Genomic DNA, 17,703 nt, shown 5'->3' with positions numbered 1-17,703 from the left:
TAACAAGATCCTTTTCCTTGGGTACTCAGATAAAAGGAGGTTTTACTGATTTCTGGAATAACTGGCTCCAAGTACAAGCTGAACTGCTAAAAAATAAATTACTCTCAGGTCTTCTACACAGGCAGGCAGACGTTCCTTAATAGGGAAAGGATTACACATTAGTTCAAATTTCAGCAGAGGGACGCCTGGGTAGCTCAGGGTGGCTCACTCGGTTAAGCATCTGCCTTCCGCTCAGGTCATGATCCCAGAGTCCTGGGATTGAGTCCTGCCTCAGGCTCCCTGCTCAGGAGGGAGCCTGCTTCTCCCTCTGCCTGCCACTCCCCCTACTTGTACGCGCTCTCTCTCTCTCATACATACATACATTTCAGCAGAGCCTGCTAGTCAATGATAATAGTCTGGTAAAGATCCACTGTAAATGAAGGTGAGTACTCTGACAGCCTTTAGTCTGATAACTACATGGGTAGCTCCGCTATAGCCCAGAATTCTCAGGAGGCAACTGAGTCACCCAGGTTTCCCTTTACCTTGTTTTGTGTCACCTTTAAGAACTCAGGATGTGGCATCAGACAGGCCTAGATTAGTCTTCCAGCTCTGTGGTTTTCATACAACTATAAAGCCTTGAATCTCAGTTTCTTCAAAAGTAAAGTGGAAAGAGTAAATGTTCAAACTATCTGCTATTTATTTCATGCCTAGTCCACTTCCTCTTCTCACCTCTAAAATAAATGACCATAATTTGAAGCTAAAGCTGGAGCAAAATGGATCCGTTCCTGGTCTTAAAGCAATTCATCCAAGTTGTTCTCTGAGACTTCACATGTCCACTATGTCGGTGGTCCTCACAGTAGCCAAGGCTACAGTCCCATTTTGGGCGATTAGACTAATACTGTCTAACTGTGGACCAGAGTACTTTTAAGTGAGATGCAGTCGACATTCACTATGAGCATGCAAATTAGAGGAAGACCCCAGTTAGGCTGTAGAAACTGAGTTCTGATCTGCTCTTACCGTAAGCAACACTTTGGGGTGAGTTAATCTCTTGGGTGCTGTTTGCCTATACAATTTTTTTTTTTAAGTAAACTCTACCCCCAACGTGGGCCTCAAACTGACAACACCAGTATCAAGAGTCCCATGCTCTATAGACAGACAGCCAGGAGCCCCTGCCTACACAATTTTAGATTTTCTTCCACTTATAGTCAGACATTCACTTATTGACTACAATTTAACAAATACAAACCTCTTGTTATAGCAACATGCTAAAAACTTGCAATTTCAAATGTAGACAAATCCCAATCATTTTAAAGGATAATGATCCATAAAGGTGTATATAAATTTAAGTTAATCTGTTTTGTCAACTACAAAATAGACATGATACTTTATCTTCTAGAGTTGCGAGATAAAATGACAATTTACTCAATCCAAAGGACCTTAAATGTTCACCTTTGTGCAATACTAAAGGGGTCAAGTAAAATGGAGAACTGTCTAAACTTCCACCTGCTCTTAAAAACACAGCTGTGCATCCAGTCATAAGTCCTCTTAGCAGGTCATCCAGGTAAGGCAATGTAGATATACAGAAGGAAGACTGTTATTCAGACTCACAAATTCACACCTCTTTTGAATTTTTAAGTTCCAAGTGCCCCAAGCACCCATATTCCAAGCAAAATCTAAACCTAAATCTCTCTATTCTCATCTAAATTTTATCTAGAGCTATGCTGTCCAATTATAGTAGCCACTAGCCACATGTAGCTACTTTAAGTAAAATAAACATTTTAAGTTCTTTGGTCACACTAGCCACATTTCAAGAGCTCAAGTCTCATTTGGCTAGCAACCACCACATAGGACAGCACAGATACAGAACATTTCTATCATGATAGAAAGTTCTACCAGGACAGCAGTGACTGAAAAGCTTGGATCCAGGTCAACATCTTCCTTTCACTGGCTGGGACAGCATGAGGCACCATGTTGCATGATTCACTCTGGTCACAACTGGCAAAGCCAGGAGTAAGACTTCCCTCGTCCTAACTCCCCACCCCACCACCAACTCCCCTGCTGGAGGCCAGTCCAGGACCTTTTCCCTACATGGCAAGGTACAATGCTGTGTAATTCCTTAAGGCTGGCCAAAAGTTTTCCTGGCTAAAATGGCCATCTCAAAAGCAGGCCACTTCTGCACATAGTCCTTGGAGAATCAGAGCCTCAAAGAGTGCTTCCCAGAGAACACTGCAACTAAGGTATTAGTCCACTGAGGTGTAAGTCAAACCTAGTAGAGCAATTATTTTAGGTGCCAGAAGTATGGCAAATCCCATTTAACGAACTCACCTTTGTTCTCTAAATACAAGACGAAGTTAGAATGTTTTACTCTGAGAGTAATTAACCAGTTACAAAACCCCTAAAATGGGCATTTATATTTCATATACTCTTCTGCAGTGAGTCATGTTTTCACAAGGACATCCCTGACTGAAAATGTTTCTTCTTTCCCAGGAGGCAAAACTTAAAAGGGAAAAAGGACTTGTCTAACCTGAAAATGTACCTTCCCAGGCCAACTCAATTAGGACAGGCCCATTCCTGCAGGCTTGTCCTCCTTTGTTTCTATTAAGTGAGCCCTTAATGCCTGGGAAATAGTGAAAGTGACTACAAACCTCCTGTCTATGCTACATAGAAATCCACAGCTCAGCCTAAGCTGCCCTTGTTTTCAACAGAGCATGGGCCTCAAAATGCCCCAAAGTCTACAACTTGTCTGCCCATACAGGAGTCAAGGGTGTTGATGCACTGTTTCATGCATCCTATTACCAGTTCAACTAAGGGGCCCTCTTTGTTTTGATTTATCACTACTGATGGTACTTGAAATGCACAGGCCATTCTCTGGGCAACTAGCTGGAGAAAGAGTAAGCCTGAACACACAAATGTTCTTCAGAAGCCTTTCTAATGCAATTCATTTAACAGGCTACTTTTTATACTCCAATTATGAATTACTCCAACTTCAAAACTGTAATGAAGAGTAACTAATTGAACAAGTACTGAGGCCTAGCCATGGGCCTTGTAAAAAAACAAATACAAAAACTACAAAACAAGGAATACTGCTTAAGAGGTTGAATTACTACAAAACTAGTTCTAAGTTTCATATGAATGTCAGGACTAAAAAATTGACCAGAAGCTTATTTTGATCAATTTATCTTATTCTCATCAATTATTTGACCTTGGGGTACAGTACTACCAGATACTCTTAGGGGCTCTTTTATATGACTCTGAGATAGCTATTATCCTTCTACTTTTACAGATGAGAAACTAGGATCAGAGTTGTGACTTGCTTAGGGACACCCAGCTAACCAAGTTTATCTAGTTCTGAAGTCTGCATTTCAATGGTAAGCAAGTGAACTTTTTGTCCACGGTCTTTCATTCCTACTAAAAAAAGTGAGGCTCGAAAAAAATTAATATTAAAAAATAAAATAAAAATGTGAGGCTCAACAGGAAAAGGTGAACTTCAAATCTTATTTATTCCACTGGTTCTGAAACTTAGTGTGCATCACATCACCTTGGTTGACTTGTTAAAACCTAGCTGACTAAGCCCCACTCCCAGAGTTTGGGCCAGGAGGTCCGGATGAGACCAAGAATTTGCATTTCCAACAAGTTCTCAGACAATGCTGATCAGGAAAACACAGTTCAGGAACCACTGCTCCATTTGAATCCTCCCCTGTCAATCAGTGCCATCAGTAGCTAAAGACTAACTTAATCTAAAGGTAGTGACTGCCATAGATAAGATCTTCAGCATCCCACATTTTAAACTGTGCCAATACCTCCACTTACCTTCTAATGCTCTGCCTTAACCATTGTAGGGATATCAGTATGAAAACAACCTCTTGCTCTTTGTGCTCTGCTTAGTCACCCAATCCTAAAAGATGACATCAGGATCAAATAATGGCTTGCTAAACATGAAGGAGGAGAAAGGATTAGGATTCTGATGAGATACATAGTAAAAGAGCTGCAAAAGCAGTTAACCATCTCTACTATTTAGGCAAATACTCATTGAAAGGTAGAAGATATTGAGGATAAATATCAAGCTTCTATAAACATATACTGAAAAACACTGCTCTGGTCCTTCCAAAACAAAAACAAAATCAACCATAAACTTAATAGCTTAACCAATGGAATACCTTAACCAAACAAAGCAAAACATACATCTTAGTCAAGTAAGATAGTAAAGTCCAGACGGATCAATTTCTCTAAAGATAATTTGTGGTCAGCTGTATTAATCAGAATCATCGAGGGCTGTTAAATAAATATTTAAAAATGCAGATATCTGGGGCAGCTGGGTGGCTCAGTCGGTTGAGTGTCCGACTCTTGATTTTGGCTCTGGTTGTGCTATCAGATCAAGCCCCTCCACGCCTAGTATGGAGTCTGCTTAAGAGTCTCTCTCTCTCTCCCTCTGCCCCTTCCCATCCCTAAGTGCTCTCGCTCTTTAAAAAAAAAAAAAAAAAAGATTTCTCTGCCCGTGCCACTAAAGAATAAACTTAAGAGGCCTAGGAATATGTATTTTTACCAAGTGCTCCCAGGTGATTCTTAAGCAGATTAGTTTGAGAACAAAGAAAACTTAGTGTAGGGGCCCCTGGCCAGCTCAGTTGGTGCAGCATGTGACTCTTGATTGCAAGGTTGTGAGTTAGAGACCCATGCTGGGTGTGGCGATTACTTAAAAACGAAAGAAAGAAAAGAAAGAAAGAAAACTTAGTATAAAGCTCTCACTTTTTCTCACTTGATTTTCAACCAGCTAATGAGCTAGAAAGAGAGGGGTTCCCATTTCACAATTTAAACATTTGTGGAAAGCATCGTACTACCCATACAGGATGAGATAGTGTTCTTTTTACACTTCCTAGTAAATAAGCAAAACATGTTAATTTTTCCAGTCCAGAATAAAAAATTGGAAGAAGAGGGCGAGAGAAGCTCAAAGCCAGAGAAAAGTGGTTGCTTCTGACCTGGGATTAAGTGGTGACTGTAGACAGATGCAGGAAAATGGAAGGGGAACATCCATAACTATGCCTTTAATACGGAAATAGGCTCTGAGATGTTGCTAATCCTAAAGGAGTTTACAATATCAGTGCCTTCCTAAATAGGTAGTAAAATGGAGAAGTACCAGGCATACTTATCCAAACCGTACCAAATTCTAAAGACTAGGAGGTACTCCAGAGAAAAAAGGAATACCTGAACAGAACAAAACAGGACTATAGACTTATGGGAGAAAAATACACACTGAACTTTATTTCTGGGAAACAGAGTTGCTGCAGAAGGACATTTTTAAATTTTTAATCAAGTTTTCAATAAGTGCACTTAACAAAGTTATCTTCTCTTTTGTACAATAGCACCCACCGGCATGCATATTTACATTATGTGCCACCAGTATGGATTCTGCTTAAAATTCTGGTAGTCTTGTACCAACACTCCTACTGTTTTCAGCCACTTATGGACCCAATTGAATCATACCTTGCCGTAACCTTAAACTATTGCCCTAAAAACCTGAGCTCAATACAAACTCTATCTGACATCTAACAATTCCACAGGTTAGCTCCAGTCCTAAAGAAGTTCTATAGTATTTTCAAGACTGTAAGAGGAAAAATTTTGGCTTGTTTGTCCAACTAGAATCCGATTTTCTACAGAGCAAACAAGCATACTTCTGCTAACAGACAACTTTCCTGACATTCTGAGATTAGGAAGGTGTTAACATTTGTAAAGGACTATAAAATTCTGCTTAAGTGCCTATTTTTATATCACACTATATTCAAGGGAGAAAGGAGGGATTTGATTTTTAAGGGGAAAAAAGTAGTAATTATGGTCAAACCACCACCAGCTGAACATGCACATAGGGCACTAACTGGGAGACTGCTCAGAGCTGCGGCGGGGGGAGGTCTGGCCTTAGAGAGCTTTCTGCCTGAAGTCAAGTATAACAAGCCAGCAGTTACAAAGACTAGACAACTTATGTTCCTCCTCCCTGCTTTTGTTTTCTTTCCTGGTTAACTGGAACCATGAAAAATTAAGAAATAGATCCTGAGATAAGACAATTCCCTGAGAGACTCTTGCTTCTTCATTTCTGATGTTAAACAGCAAGAACTAGTGACACTGCATTCATTCTTGTGAAAACGCACTGATTATAAGAATAAGGCATGTTCAGTCTAACATTAGTCTCTATTACTTTTCCATATTCAAAACACTATAAGTAATACCACTACATACTCTGAACCCTTCTCTGAGGAGTTTAACAGCTTTCATATCAAGACACTTCATGGCCTGGAAGCAGTAACAATAGTAATATATTTAAACTCCACAAAATTAGTTTTGCAGGACTTTAAGTACTGAGTCTAATTTCTAAGATTTTAGTTCTTCAAATTTATGAAGATGGTGATTTTACACTCTTTATTTCAGGCAATTCAGTTCAAGGATTTAAACCATTTCAAGCAAATAACTTGAATTAGCTATTGTCACATGATCTCTTGAACAGAACATGAACACTTCTAGTCACTGACAAATCTACCTGTTCAGGAAAACTTGAAAACTACTTTTCTAAATCTCATGTAATACTCTTGTCTGATACAGAAAGATGACGGGAAATATACAGAACTTTAAACTTCTTTTCCAGGTGAAATGATTTAATGAGCTTACAGGTATCCTAAAAAACATTTTTTTTTCTAGAACAGTTAGGAATTTGGACATCTTTGGAATTGTAATAAGGTCCTAGGTTTCCAATTTTTGCAAGGAGAAAAAAAAATCTTTTAGATTGGGAGTAAATGGAGACGTCACTCTTTCACTGATAGTGAAGTATTAACTGCAAGAAAATACCTTCCATCCCTATTCAACCTGGTATGTCAGGAGCCTCTGTACTGAGGCCCAATGAAAAATATGGAATCTCAACAGAGGAAGTGAGCATACAGACCTACAAGTACTAACTTCAAAATGTTCGTTCTGGGAACCATATGGATTTGTCTTGTTCATCTGTGTCTAGTCGTTACTGCTATTTACTTTCTCAATATTTGAATGAATAAATATGGCAGCTTAAATTTTCCATTTGCAATTAAACATGAAATTTTCACTTTCCTGAGTAGATCTATAAATATTGCACCATCCCAAGTGCAAAGGGGGAAAAGTTACTGGCTGCCAAAGACTCTTAAACTGTAATTTAACTATGAGAAACAAAGTGGTTTGTACACAGTCACAAAGTCTTACCCATCCTGACCTTGCCTGTCTGGATCCACAGCAACAGTATCATATTCAAGGCTCCCTAGTGACCCACTCTCTTGGGCAAAATCTCACAATATCCAAATTCAAAAATTAAAGTTGTTCCTTTTATACAAAAGACTAAAAAAGCAGGGCCATCTGGGTGGCTCAGTCAGTTAAGCGTCTGCCTTCGGCTTGGGTCAAAATCCCAGCGTCCGGGGATGGAGCCCATGTCTGCTGAGCGGGGAGCCTGCCTCTCCCTCTCCCTCTGCTCACCCTGCATGTGTTGTCAAATGAATAAATTTAAAAAAAAAATCTTAAAAAAAAAACACTAAAAAAGCAATCTCTGAAAAAGGTTTGTTTTGTTTTGTTTTTTTAAGGATTGGCAAGGAACTAAAAATTCTGTACTAAGCTTCATCTTTCCTACAGTGATCCTCACATGCTCTTTAATCCTCAATCGCGTGAGTTAAGTATTAGACCTAGTTTACAGGTAAAGAACTAAGGCTTGGAGATTAACTTTTCGCTATTGAGCAGAAGCACAAGAACTCAAATTCAAATCCCCTTGACTCAATCTCTGTCCTTTCCACTCTACCATGGTTGATTTGGCCAGGACACACGCACACGCGCGCGCACACACAAACACACACACACACACACTTCACATTCGGAATCAGAGAAAAAAGAGGAAGAGGCCCAAGCTTAACTTTCAATTCCATTCTGGATATTCTGACACACTGAGGGCAATACAGCCATGCAGTATTAATAAATATTCACTTTCCCACAGGATATTTTTCTCCATATACTTTACGAACCATGTTCCTGAGATGTTTATCTTTTGAAAACTTTCTCTCTGAAGACTTTTTAAAATTAGACCCAATTTTGTAATTTCTCTCCTATGAAATTATTTTCCCCAGCCCACCTTTGAGCGAGTATGTTTGAAGTTTGCTCCTGTTGTGATGCTTCTATGATAATCCTTTTGATCAATGGTGTATCTACTAAGATCCACTTGGCTTAATCTAATGGACATCAGTAAACATATTCCACAACTCATTTTGGTTTATTTTCTTTTAAGTAGCACTCAGCGTTAGCTAGACTTAAGAGCCATTATTGAAATTTCTGCTTACTAGATATTTTTTCATGAAATCTCCCAAATGCCTATATTCATGCATAACTGCTAGCATGGAGTTTCCTACTTAAATTCTCATTCCTAAGTTTTATTATTTAAGGCATTCTTGTTGCCAAGAATTACTATTTCACAGGAAGTTGAGTTGGTCCCTTTAAGCAATATATGAATAAATGAAAAATCAAGGTAACTCTCAGATGCTTTTGAGTCTTCTCAGTTTAAAAATGTTTTGGAGGGAAAAAATAAAAATAAAAATGTTTTAGGGGGAGAAGTAAAATAGCGGCCTTTTGAAAAAACATGCTGACACAAGACATACTGAGCTCTGTCGTTTAAAAAAAAAAAATCACAAATAATGAACTCGGCATTTCACTTACTAAGTGCATCCAATAAAGATAAAGCTCTGGGTACCTTTTTTAAAATTGAGATATAATTGACATTTAAGTTCTGGGCATCTTTAAGAGAAAATCCATAGTTCTACTAAAGGGCTGAGAAATTAGCCACAGCAATACAGTTTCTTCATTTCTAAGCTCCTCCCCTCTGAAAAAGAAGTTCTTTCAGCAATGACAATCTTGCCTTATTCTTATTCTTAGAAAAGTAGGGACCAGATACACATTTGGCTCCTACTTAGCCCAAACCTAGAAACAGATAACACCACCTTTCATTTTTTAGTGGTTGCTTCATAATCATAAGAGATCAGTGTAGGCTGTGAAGTTCAGTGAGGTAAAGACTCAACGAACTCTAGTTATATGCTACTGTTCACTGTGTAAATGTCAGAAGATTTAAAAGGTTATCAGGGAATACCAGTGAAGGAAGAAGTCACCAACATCAGTACCTGAAACCTAACATTCAAAATAAAGACCCACTTCAGAATAGAAGTTGTCTGACCAAAGTTTCAATTTTAAAATGTGGGCGAGGGGCACCTGGGTGGCACAGTGGTTGGGCGTCTGCCTCCGGCTCAGGGCGTGATCCCGGCGTTATGGGATCGAGCCCCACATCAGGCTCCTCCGCTGGGAGCCTGCTTCTTCCTCTCCCACTCCCCCTGCTTGTGTTCCCTCTCTCGCTGGCTGTCTCTATCTCTGTCAAATAAATAAAATCTTTAAAAAAATAAAAAATAAATAAATAAAATGTGGGCGAAGAGGCTCTCTATAAACTTAATTAAATCTCAATAGCTTGTGAAGCATAGAAATATCATCCCTATCTATAGATGACAAAACAAGGTTTGGCTGCCAGAGCTAAGTTTCATACTAAGAATAGGGACTTATTTAGATTTTTCTACTCCAATTTTCTACTTACCACAGCTGCTCCAGAATGTTATCTCCCCACAGCCTCCCTCTTCATCACTTATATCCTTTAGTATTAATCTGGTTCCAGCCTTAACAGCGAAGTATCTCTTTAAGACCTAGCCCTCCAGATGCAAAGGGTCTAAACTATCTCTAGGAGCACATAATTAAGGGCAGGTTGTGACATCTCTTACTAGAAGCTTACCATTTACAGTCTGGGATTTCTGTAATCTAGACCAGGCAGCATGCTACCAAAAGGGACCTGAGAAGGTGTAAAAGGTGAAATTTTCCTTTCTTGGTCTCAGGTTCTCCCATAAACCTATGCACTCTGTACTATTCCCATTAAATTCAGATTTAATGAATACAAAAATGTGATGTCTACTAAGCTCTCAAAATTTGTTCCTTTCCTCCCACTTCCCCTTCTACTCCATAGCAAGAGCTCAGATAAGACTATAAATGAAGAGGCTACCTTATATGAGATGGGTAAAGTAAAAGTTCTTAGCCAATGAGATCCCCTAATTTACTGATCCTGAAACAAGCTAGGTTTAAGTCTTCTGTCCAACCAGTATTCTGCTCACAAACCTTTATAAATCTGGGCATTCATCTATGGCAACAAGATGAAAACCTGGACTTTTACGAAGCGGCAAAAGGGTGCATCTCTAGTGTACTCTAGTGTAGGATTAACCTTCAACTTAAAACATTTTGGGGGGGCGGGTAAACTCCAAACAGCCAAGGATATCTCCTCCAAGAAAGATCCCAGGCATCTATCTTTGCTAGGCTGTGCTAAGAAAAATACAAAGAATACTGAGACCAAGAGTTGGCAGTCTTTTGTTCTTAAAACACAGGAAAATGTCAGAATACCCAGGGATCTATGAAACTTGTTCTCAACAACAAAGACAAGAGAATTAAAGTCCCCAATAATGCTGATTTTTTTTTAAAGATTTTATTTATTTATTCGACAGAGATAGAGACAGCCAGCGAGAGAGGGAACACAAGCAGGGGGAGTGGGAGAGGAAGCAGGCTCATAGTGGAGGAGCCTGATCCCATAACGCCGGGATCACGCCCTGAGCCCTGAGCCGAAGGCAGACGCTTAACCGCTGTGCCACCCAGGCGCCCCAATAATGCTGATTTCTTTAACACCTTTTGCTGGAGCCTATCTAGGTATATCTCAGGAATGCTAATGAACGGAGTTCTCTGGGTCCTTAAACTGCAGAAACAAAGTTAACTTCAAAGGCTCAGAGAGGAATTAACAGGCTGGTAGAGATACACCTCTACCCTAAATCTAATGGAGAGGGCACAAGGGAAATGTAAATAAAAATATCTACTATAAACTTCAGACAAATTCTCAAGAACAGTACACAAAGGTAAAGGTGGCAGGGAGATAACTGAATGGATATAAAAACTTAAGCCAACAAATTGAAAATGAATACCATCCAAAAAAGAAATTTAAAACTTAAGTTGCCTCTCTCCCTTAGTTTCTTTCTCTACTAAAATTTAGAGACATAAATGACAGATAAAGATAAATAGGGTTCTAGCTTGATGGTATTATAAACTATATACCCTAAGATATACTTGAGATAATCAGTAAAATCACTTCTCTCCCAGTATGAAAAATACTCTTTCTTGAACATACAGAAAAAAAAAAAACCATGTTAAACAGTATCTATTTGCTGTTATTTTAGCATACTGTCATTTCCTATAGCCCTACCAAAAATACCATTAATAGCTAATATATTTTATAAGCTTTTTCCCCACTAATAATAAAGCCGAGGCTACCAAGATACCTGCCCTCCCTCCCCACCATCTTTATCCCCCTCCACAGTACCCAGGCACTGGTGCTATCAACACAGAGCATACAACACACACCTAGATAGGCAGGTTGTGGGGGAAGGGCAGGGGCTGGTAAAATGCTAATTATTTCTTGCCTCCTTAGATTTCCTTCATCAGTGACTGGCCTGGAGCCACAGGGATGGAAAGCTGTATCTCAAACTTCATTTACAAGGCATGGAAATACAGAGAAAAGACTTGTTCCAACTATTACTACTCAAAGTTTAAAGACAATTTGAAAGCTTCCTTTAAACACAATACCTCATTCACTTCTTAAAGGCCAGTTAGGAACTTCTCCCATCCCAACCTTTTTACCTTAAGCCATATTCTCAACAGTTTGCCCAAATGCCCTTCTTATGCACAGCTAAGGGTTCAAAACAATTGAGAAGATATTCTAAACCACAGGACACAGAAAAGTCACTTAACTGACTCTGCCACATACAAATGCAAAGAATTGACTATATTTTACCATTCTTTCAAGAGGGTTTTTTTTTAACCTCAGGGTCCCACATCAAATATTCATTTAAAGCATTTCCATAGCCTCATTCAAAAGTAAACAATTACATTTGAATCCATTTTTCCAAATAAAGCTAGAACTTTACTGGAGTTCAACACAGTTTCATATGGGAAGTATGAAATCCCTCACAAAAACACACTTCTGGGGAAAGAACTTTGGGTTGAAGAAAATTCATTTTATTTTGCACTGCAAGTACGGTAAATGTTGTTAAAGATCCATAACATACTATGCATTCATAACCACCTAATATGAAATAACACAGACAATTTCATTATAATCCGAAGGCTCCTAAAATGAAATCTATCCATAAAGTACAATAGAATCATTTCCCATACCCGTAGCAGTAGAGGATAACTGTTACTATAATTAATATACCACACAAAACTTTCTCAAACATATTTACAGACTTAAAAGGCTGACAGTTTTTGCCCCCCTTCCCCTGCTGAAAACAAACAAGCAAAAAATCCCAACGGCCTAATTTTGGAATCTAAGATTTAAGATATGTTAAAAATCCCTGGCTCTTGTATATTGTATAAATGGATACCAATTCACTAAGACCCAGAACAAATTAATGAATCACTCTTTCAAACTCTCACAATTCCTCATTTTTATGCTGATGTTAAAGAAAAAAGCCAATTTTTTTTTTTTTTTGGCTGCTATTGGTTAAAATGAGATTTGGGGACTGACTCTGATTTCTATTTTCCATTTTATCTACTTACCAAAGAAAAGTATGAGCTGGAGACATCAATATTACCTAGTTTTCACCTTTCAAACTATGAGGTATTTCTGATTCCTTTAATAACTCCTGGATATTCTAGTTTTACCAGAAACATCAGAATCTAAAATTTGTCTGGGAGTTCTGATATGCTAGTAATCTAAAAAGCACGTGTTGACAAGCAACTTTGTTTCATGTCTAAGTGTAATATAAAGATTCCACAGTAGTCACTAATTCTGAAAAGGTGTCCCCCCAAGGAGTTTGGTTGTAGAAGGAAAGAAAACACCAGAGCCCAATGTTTAAGTGTTTCTGGACTGAGCGGGAAGATGTGCCATATTTCATTTGAAGGTGCCATCAGTTTGCAGTTTTAAAAATGTGATGGGAATTTCCAGATAGCCACATCACCAATCTTCCCACCCCCCACTTCGATCTGTACCTAAGTGCAGAAATACAACTGTTAGCATCAGAAACGTTTTATATTTAAATCCGCCATACAATCTGAATCCATTAAGCTAACCAGAATCAACACAACATGATGTCAAACTATGATTCCATATAACATTACTTAGACTAACTAGTCACTAATTGAATCAAGCCTTATACTTTGCTCATCCCAGGGAGGGAGGAACCCCACAAATCCAGAGTAGAGAGGCAAAAACTCCAAGTCCTTGAAATAGCAGAAGGATCACTAAACCCCAAAGTGACGTTACTATTACCAACTCTACAGATAGCACGGCAGTCTGCACAGTACTGTAATGACTCAGCCCCACTACAGTTAGTGCTACCAACACTTCGAAAGGAAAAAGGTAGGTAAAAGATTATGGTTTCTGCTCCTGAAACTCCCAGCTCACCGTCAATATTTTAAATATGAACATTCTTCACAAGTAACAGATTTTCCCAGCAGTTGAATATGGGCCAGAACATTCTAAATTCCAAACGAACAGCAACAGTTTTAACTATTGTAAAGAATGAGCTCCAAAGGGCAAAAAGTCTTTTAGGTCTTAAGGAATGAGGGCAGGTAGAATGAGGGATGTTTGTATATATGCACTTGCACAGTTAATCTGTAAGTTGGGTTAAGTCCACTTAAGATCATGCTTAAGCAAACTCTTCTTAATGCAAAGATCAATAATGACATGTCTGAGTATAATTAAACACTGATTTTTATTTTTGAAAAACTGTCTTTCATAGTTAATCACTAGTTACCAGGGTATTACTTAACAGAGCAAGCACACAGTTACTGACACTACATCTTTCTTATAGACAATATTTACACAGATAATTATTCCAGTGTCAGACACTTAGGATGGTGGGGAGGCAATTAAAGTGCTTTTCTCTTGAAGGAGGAGGTTTAGTTAAAAAGTAAGCTAATGAAAAACTATCAAATCCTTCCCTCATTTATCAGATCTGTAGAGATGTGCAGCTTTTAATTTTGTCATACTGCAATGATATATATATAGCATACTGGCTAAGCTTGGGAGCTTTGGAATGCCAGACTCACCTGCCCGTGAGCAAGCTAATAAACATACCTAAGCCTCAGTTTCCTCATCTATAAAATAGAGATGATAGTACTTAACTCATAGGGTCCTTCCCAGGATTAAATAAAATTAGATGATCCATGGAAAGACCAAAGATTTGTATCAGGCAAACACTAAGCATTCAACAAATATTAACAATTACTGCAATTACAAGTGATCACATTCTAAGTCAATATACTCAGTCTACTTCAGTTTCTATAAAGATCAATAATTTACCCAACCTACAATCATCACATATTCAATAGTTCCTTTGCAAAATTTAAGTGAGAACCATGGAGATTAACTTTCTGAAGAGAAAGGACTAAACTTTGTTTCATTACTAAATTCACGACCTACTCAGCCCAATCTTAAAGTCAAAAGAACACTTTTCCTGTGTTAAGCTCCTACCTTCCTCCAAAAGAGGTCAAAAGGACTCTTTACATCCTCATCTGCCCCATCCTTTCTTTGCTCCCACATCCCAAAGAAACATCTATACTCTTTGTGGTTTTTCAACGCAGGGGACTCATCACTCTTTTAAAATCCTGATAGGTTAAACATAGTAAAGAAATACTCCAACTCCGGACACTCAGCACCTCGGCTTGCACAACACAGGGCTCAGAAGTCACCTCCTCTGAGAAATTTCCCCACCCGCAGACAAAATTAAGTCCCCTAGTTTCTCAAAGCATTTTGGGTATATATACACCTCAGTACCTACCTTATAATTAACTAATTATGTCTCTCCCAATAGACTGGATTGAGGGAGAGAAGCATTGTGACCAAAGGTTCAGCTCTAGCACTACGCACAGTGTTTGGCACATATTAGGTGCTCAAGAAATGCTACACTTTAATTTAACCACAATCTTTCCTTGCAGAGTCACATCTCTTGTTAGATGCCCCACTACAAATCTGAACATAAGGCTGCTCTCAGTAGAGCAGGCTAACATGATGGACTGCTGATTACAACATCAGAAAACCTACTCATCAGCTTCTCCCATTGGAGAGGTTCCCGGAACCCGAACTCAATTGAGCAGGATTATGTACCATCAGAATCAGTGGGAATTCCCAGCACACTACAGAAGGTACCTTCTCCTTCAATAAGATTGCTGAAAAGCCCACAGGGTGAGCTTTTTATTGGGGAAATCTTCACTGAATAATTGAAGTGGAAATACTCAAAGAATAAATGCCTTGATTTGGCTGAAAAGGGGTCAAAAACATAAAGATCCGGGAAAAGCAAGCTAGCTCTTGATTCCTGAAAAACCGGCGACTTCTGAAAAAGAACAGGAAACAGGGGTGGGTGCTGGCTACTCTTTGTTTCGATAAATAAAATCTTTTTTCCCCCCACAGCCCAAAAGAAAAGGCCAATACACCAGGTCCAGATGAGATGCTCAACAACCTTTCCTCCTGACAAGTACACTAAACTGCGGTTCTAAAAAAACAAAAACAAAACACTGCATTAGGAACCTCAACCACCATGAAAAGTTCTAGTCAGGAATACTTTAATTTTTTTTAAAAAATCTATATGCCCGAGTCCAACAATTGCACTGGTTGGCCCATAGAGAACTTGCAAACTTTCTGAAGGGAGGTACTACTACTACCTTTGCAAAGAACACAACTCGGGAAAAACAACCTCAAAATATGATAAACTCCACAAAGGGTGGCTTTAGTTTTATAACCATAATTCCCATCATAAACATCCTACACCCCTAACCCCCACCCCCCCCAAATCAACAGTTGCCGAAGGGTATCTTTCATTCTGGAAACAGAAAAGGAAACAAGAAGCAGAAAGGGAATAACCTCCAAAATAAAGTTCTCCTTGGAAAAAATAGTAACAATTCAGTCTCCCACCCTTCCCTCTCTGGTGAAGACTGTGATTTATTCGGCTTTGCTCTGCAGAAAGCTCTTTCTGGGCAGCTCAAGGAAGGAGCCGAGGGAGGGAGAGAAAGAGACACAGGCACAGAAAGGAGAAGAGAGAGAAAAAGAAAATGGCGCAGAGACTAAGTCCCGACTGTCGACAAGGCGACTTTCCCGGGAGGAATCCGGGCCGGGAAAGGCTGCCCGAAGCCCGGCGGCGGGAGACGCCGGGTCTCCGTTGCCCCCTCTTGGCGGGGCCGCGATCTGGGGGGGCTGGGGTCCCCGGAAAGGGGGTCCAGAGGCGGCCCGATGGGAACAATGGGGCCGGTGAGCGAGGAGCCGGGACTTAGTCTCTGGGACGCCATGTCTGTCCTCTGCCCGGCTCCGGCCGGGCGCGGGGTAGGCGGCCGGCAGCTAGGGGACGCGGGGTCGGGGCGGGGGGGTACACTCACCATTCAATCGGAAATCCACTTCAATCTGGAGAGAGAAAAGGAGGGAATATGAACAAACAGGCTCCTTTCACCCCGCAGGCGGCGAGCGCGCGGGGCTGGGGGCCTAGCCCACCCTGCGCCCCGGGGATGAGGGGGCCCCAGGAACCGCCATAAGGGGCAACCATCCCCCCAATCTGTAACTTCGCGGCTTTCGCCCGAGGCCTAGCGCGCCCAGCTCCGCCGGCCGGCCGCCCCTGGCCGGGGGCTCTGGCCTGTCAAAGCAGCCGGGCCGGGGCCGGGGCCTGCGCCGGGGGTCGCGGAGTGCCGGGGCGGGGCCGGGGCGCCGGGAGGAGCCGGCCGAGCCGTACCTGGGAATCGTTGTGGAGATGGTCCCCACTCATGTCGGCCGGAGCGGCGAGCGCGGCGGGCGGCGAGGGGCGCCGAGGAGACGCAGTCGGTCGGGACCGGCCTGTGCGGGCGGACGGGGGCTCCCGGAGGCTTCCAGAGGCTCCCGGAGGCGCGGGTAAGCGGCGGCGGCTGCGGGCCTGAGACTCCCGGAACGGCTGAGACAGCGACAACGGCGGCGACGCTGACTGACTGCCGGGCGGGCGGCGAGAGCGGACCCCACCAGTTGTGTAACAGCCTAAGTTCGCATTTCGGCTCACTGCGCCTGCGCGGCCGCTTTTAAACGAGACGTCGGCGACGTCAGAGACTCGCGGAAAAAGGCCGAGGGTGCAGGGCCCGCCCCCTCGCGCTTCCAAAGACGGACCCGACTTTGCATCGCAAGCCCCGCCCCCTAGTCCACGCGAGCCGCTGTTATTTGCATAAGGAGCCGACTCCTCCCACGGCCGCCCACCCAGAGCAACCTTGCCTTCCTCTCCCGGCGCATTTTCTCGGAACCCCGTACTCCTCTGCGAGACAGTGCGCAGGCGCAGCCGGGACACCGCCCCCGGACTCAGGCCGGCGGCGCGGCCACGTGGTGGGCCTTTAAAGGCCGCGGCGGGACCGCAGCAGTCCCGGCCGAGCTGCTGTCCTGCTTCTGCATGTCTTTGCAGCTTAAAATACCTTGGCCGCACAGGCCCCAGACCTTTCACCAGCAACTGTTCGCTCTCTAACCGGACCCCTAGGCCGCCTGGAGGCAGGAGCTCCCTCCCTAGTCTTTGTCCAGGCCTTCCAACATTTTGGATTATTTCCCTCCACTTCTTAAAATTTATTTTAATTTTTTAACCAACCCAATATCTGATTTAGCTCCAGTTTTCAGCC

General features: G+C 41.4%; 1 protein-coding gene across 2 annotated transcripts in view; it reads right to left on the bottom strand.

Moving 5' to 3' along the window:
• The window catches only part of TOP1 (DNA topoisomerase I), an 87,716-nt gene extending 70,375 nt beyond the window's left edge, over window positions 1-17,341 (bottom strand). Inside the window, exons 1-2 of one of the 2 annotated variants that reach the window (XM_040638311.1) lie at window positions 16,809-17,341; window positions 16,462-16,486 (exon numbers count right to left, since the gene is read on the bottom strand). In XM_040638311.1, coding sequence (XP_040494245.1) covers window positions 16,462-16,486; window positions 16,809-16,841 — 58 coding nt within the window. In that variant the 5' untranslated portion in view covers window positions 16,842-17,341. The remainder of the gene's footprint in view (window positions 1-16,461; window positions 16,487-16,808) is intronic. The other variant, XM_040638313.1, reaches the window with a different exon arrangement.
• Window positions 17,342-17,703: the final 362 nt, after the last annotated feature.

This window comes from Ursus maritimus, unplaced genomic scaffold (assembly GCF_017311325.1).
Source record: "Ursus maritimus isolate PB19 unplaced genomic scaffold, ASM1731132v1 scaffold_22, whole genome shotgun sequence".
Classification (NCBI taxonomy): domain Eukaryota; kingdom Metazoa; phylum Chordata; class Mammalia; order Carnivora; family Ursidae; genus Ursus; species Ursus maritimus.
The sequence above is the reverse complement of the archived record's forward strand: the minus strand, read 5'-3'. Positions and strand labels throughout refer to the sequence as shown.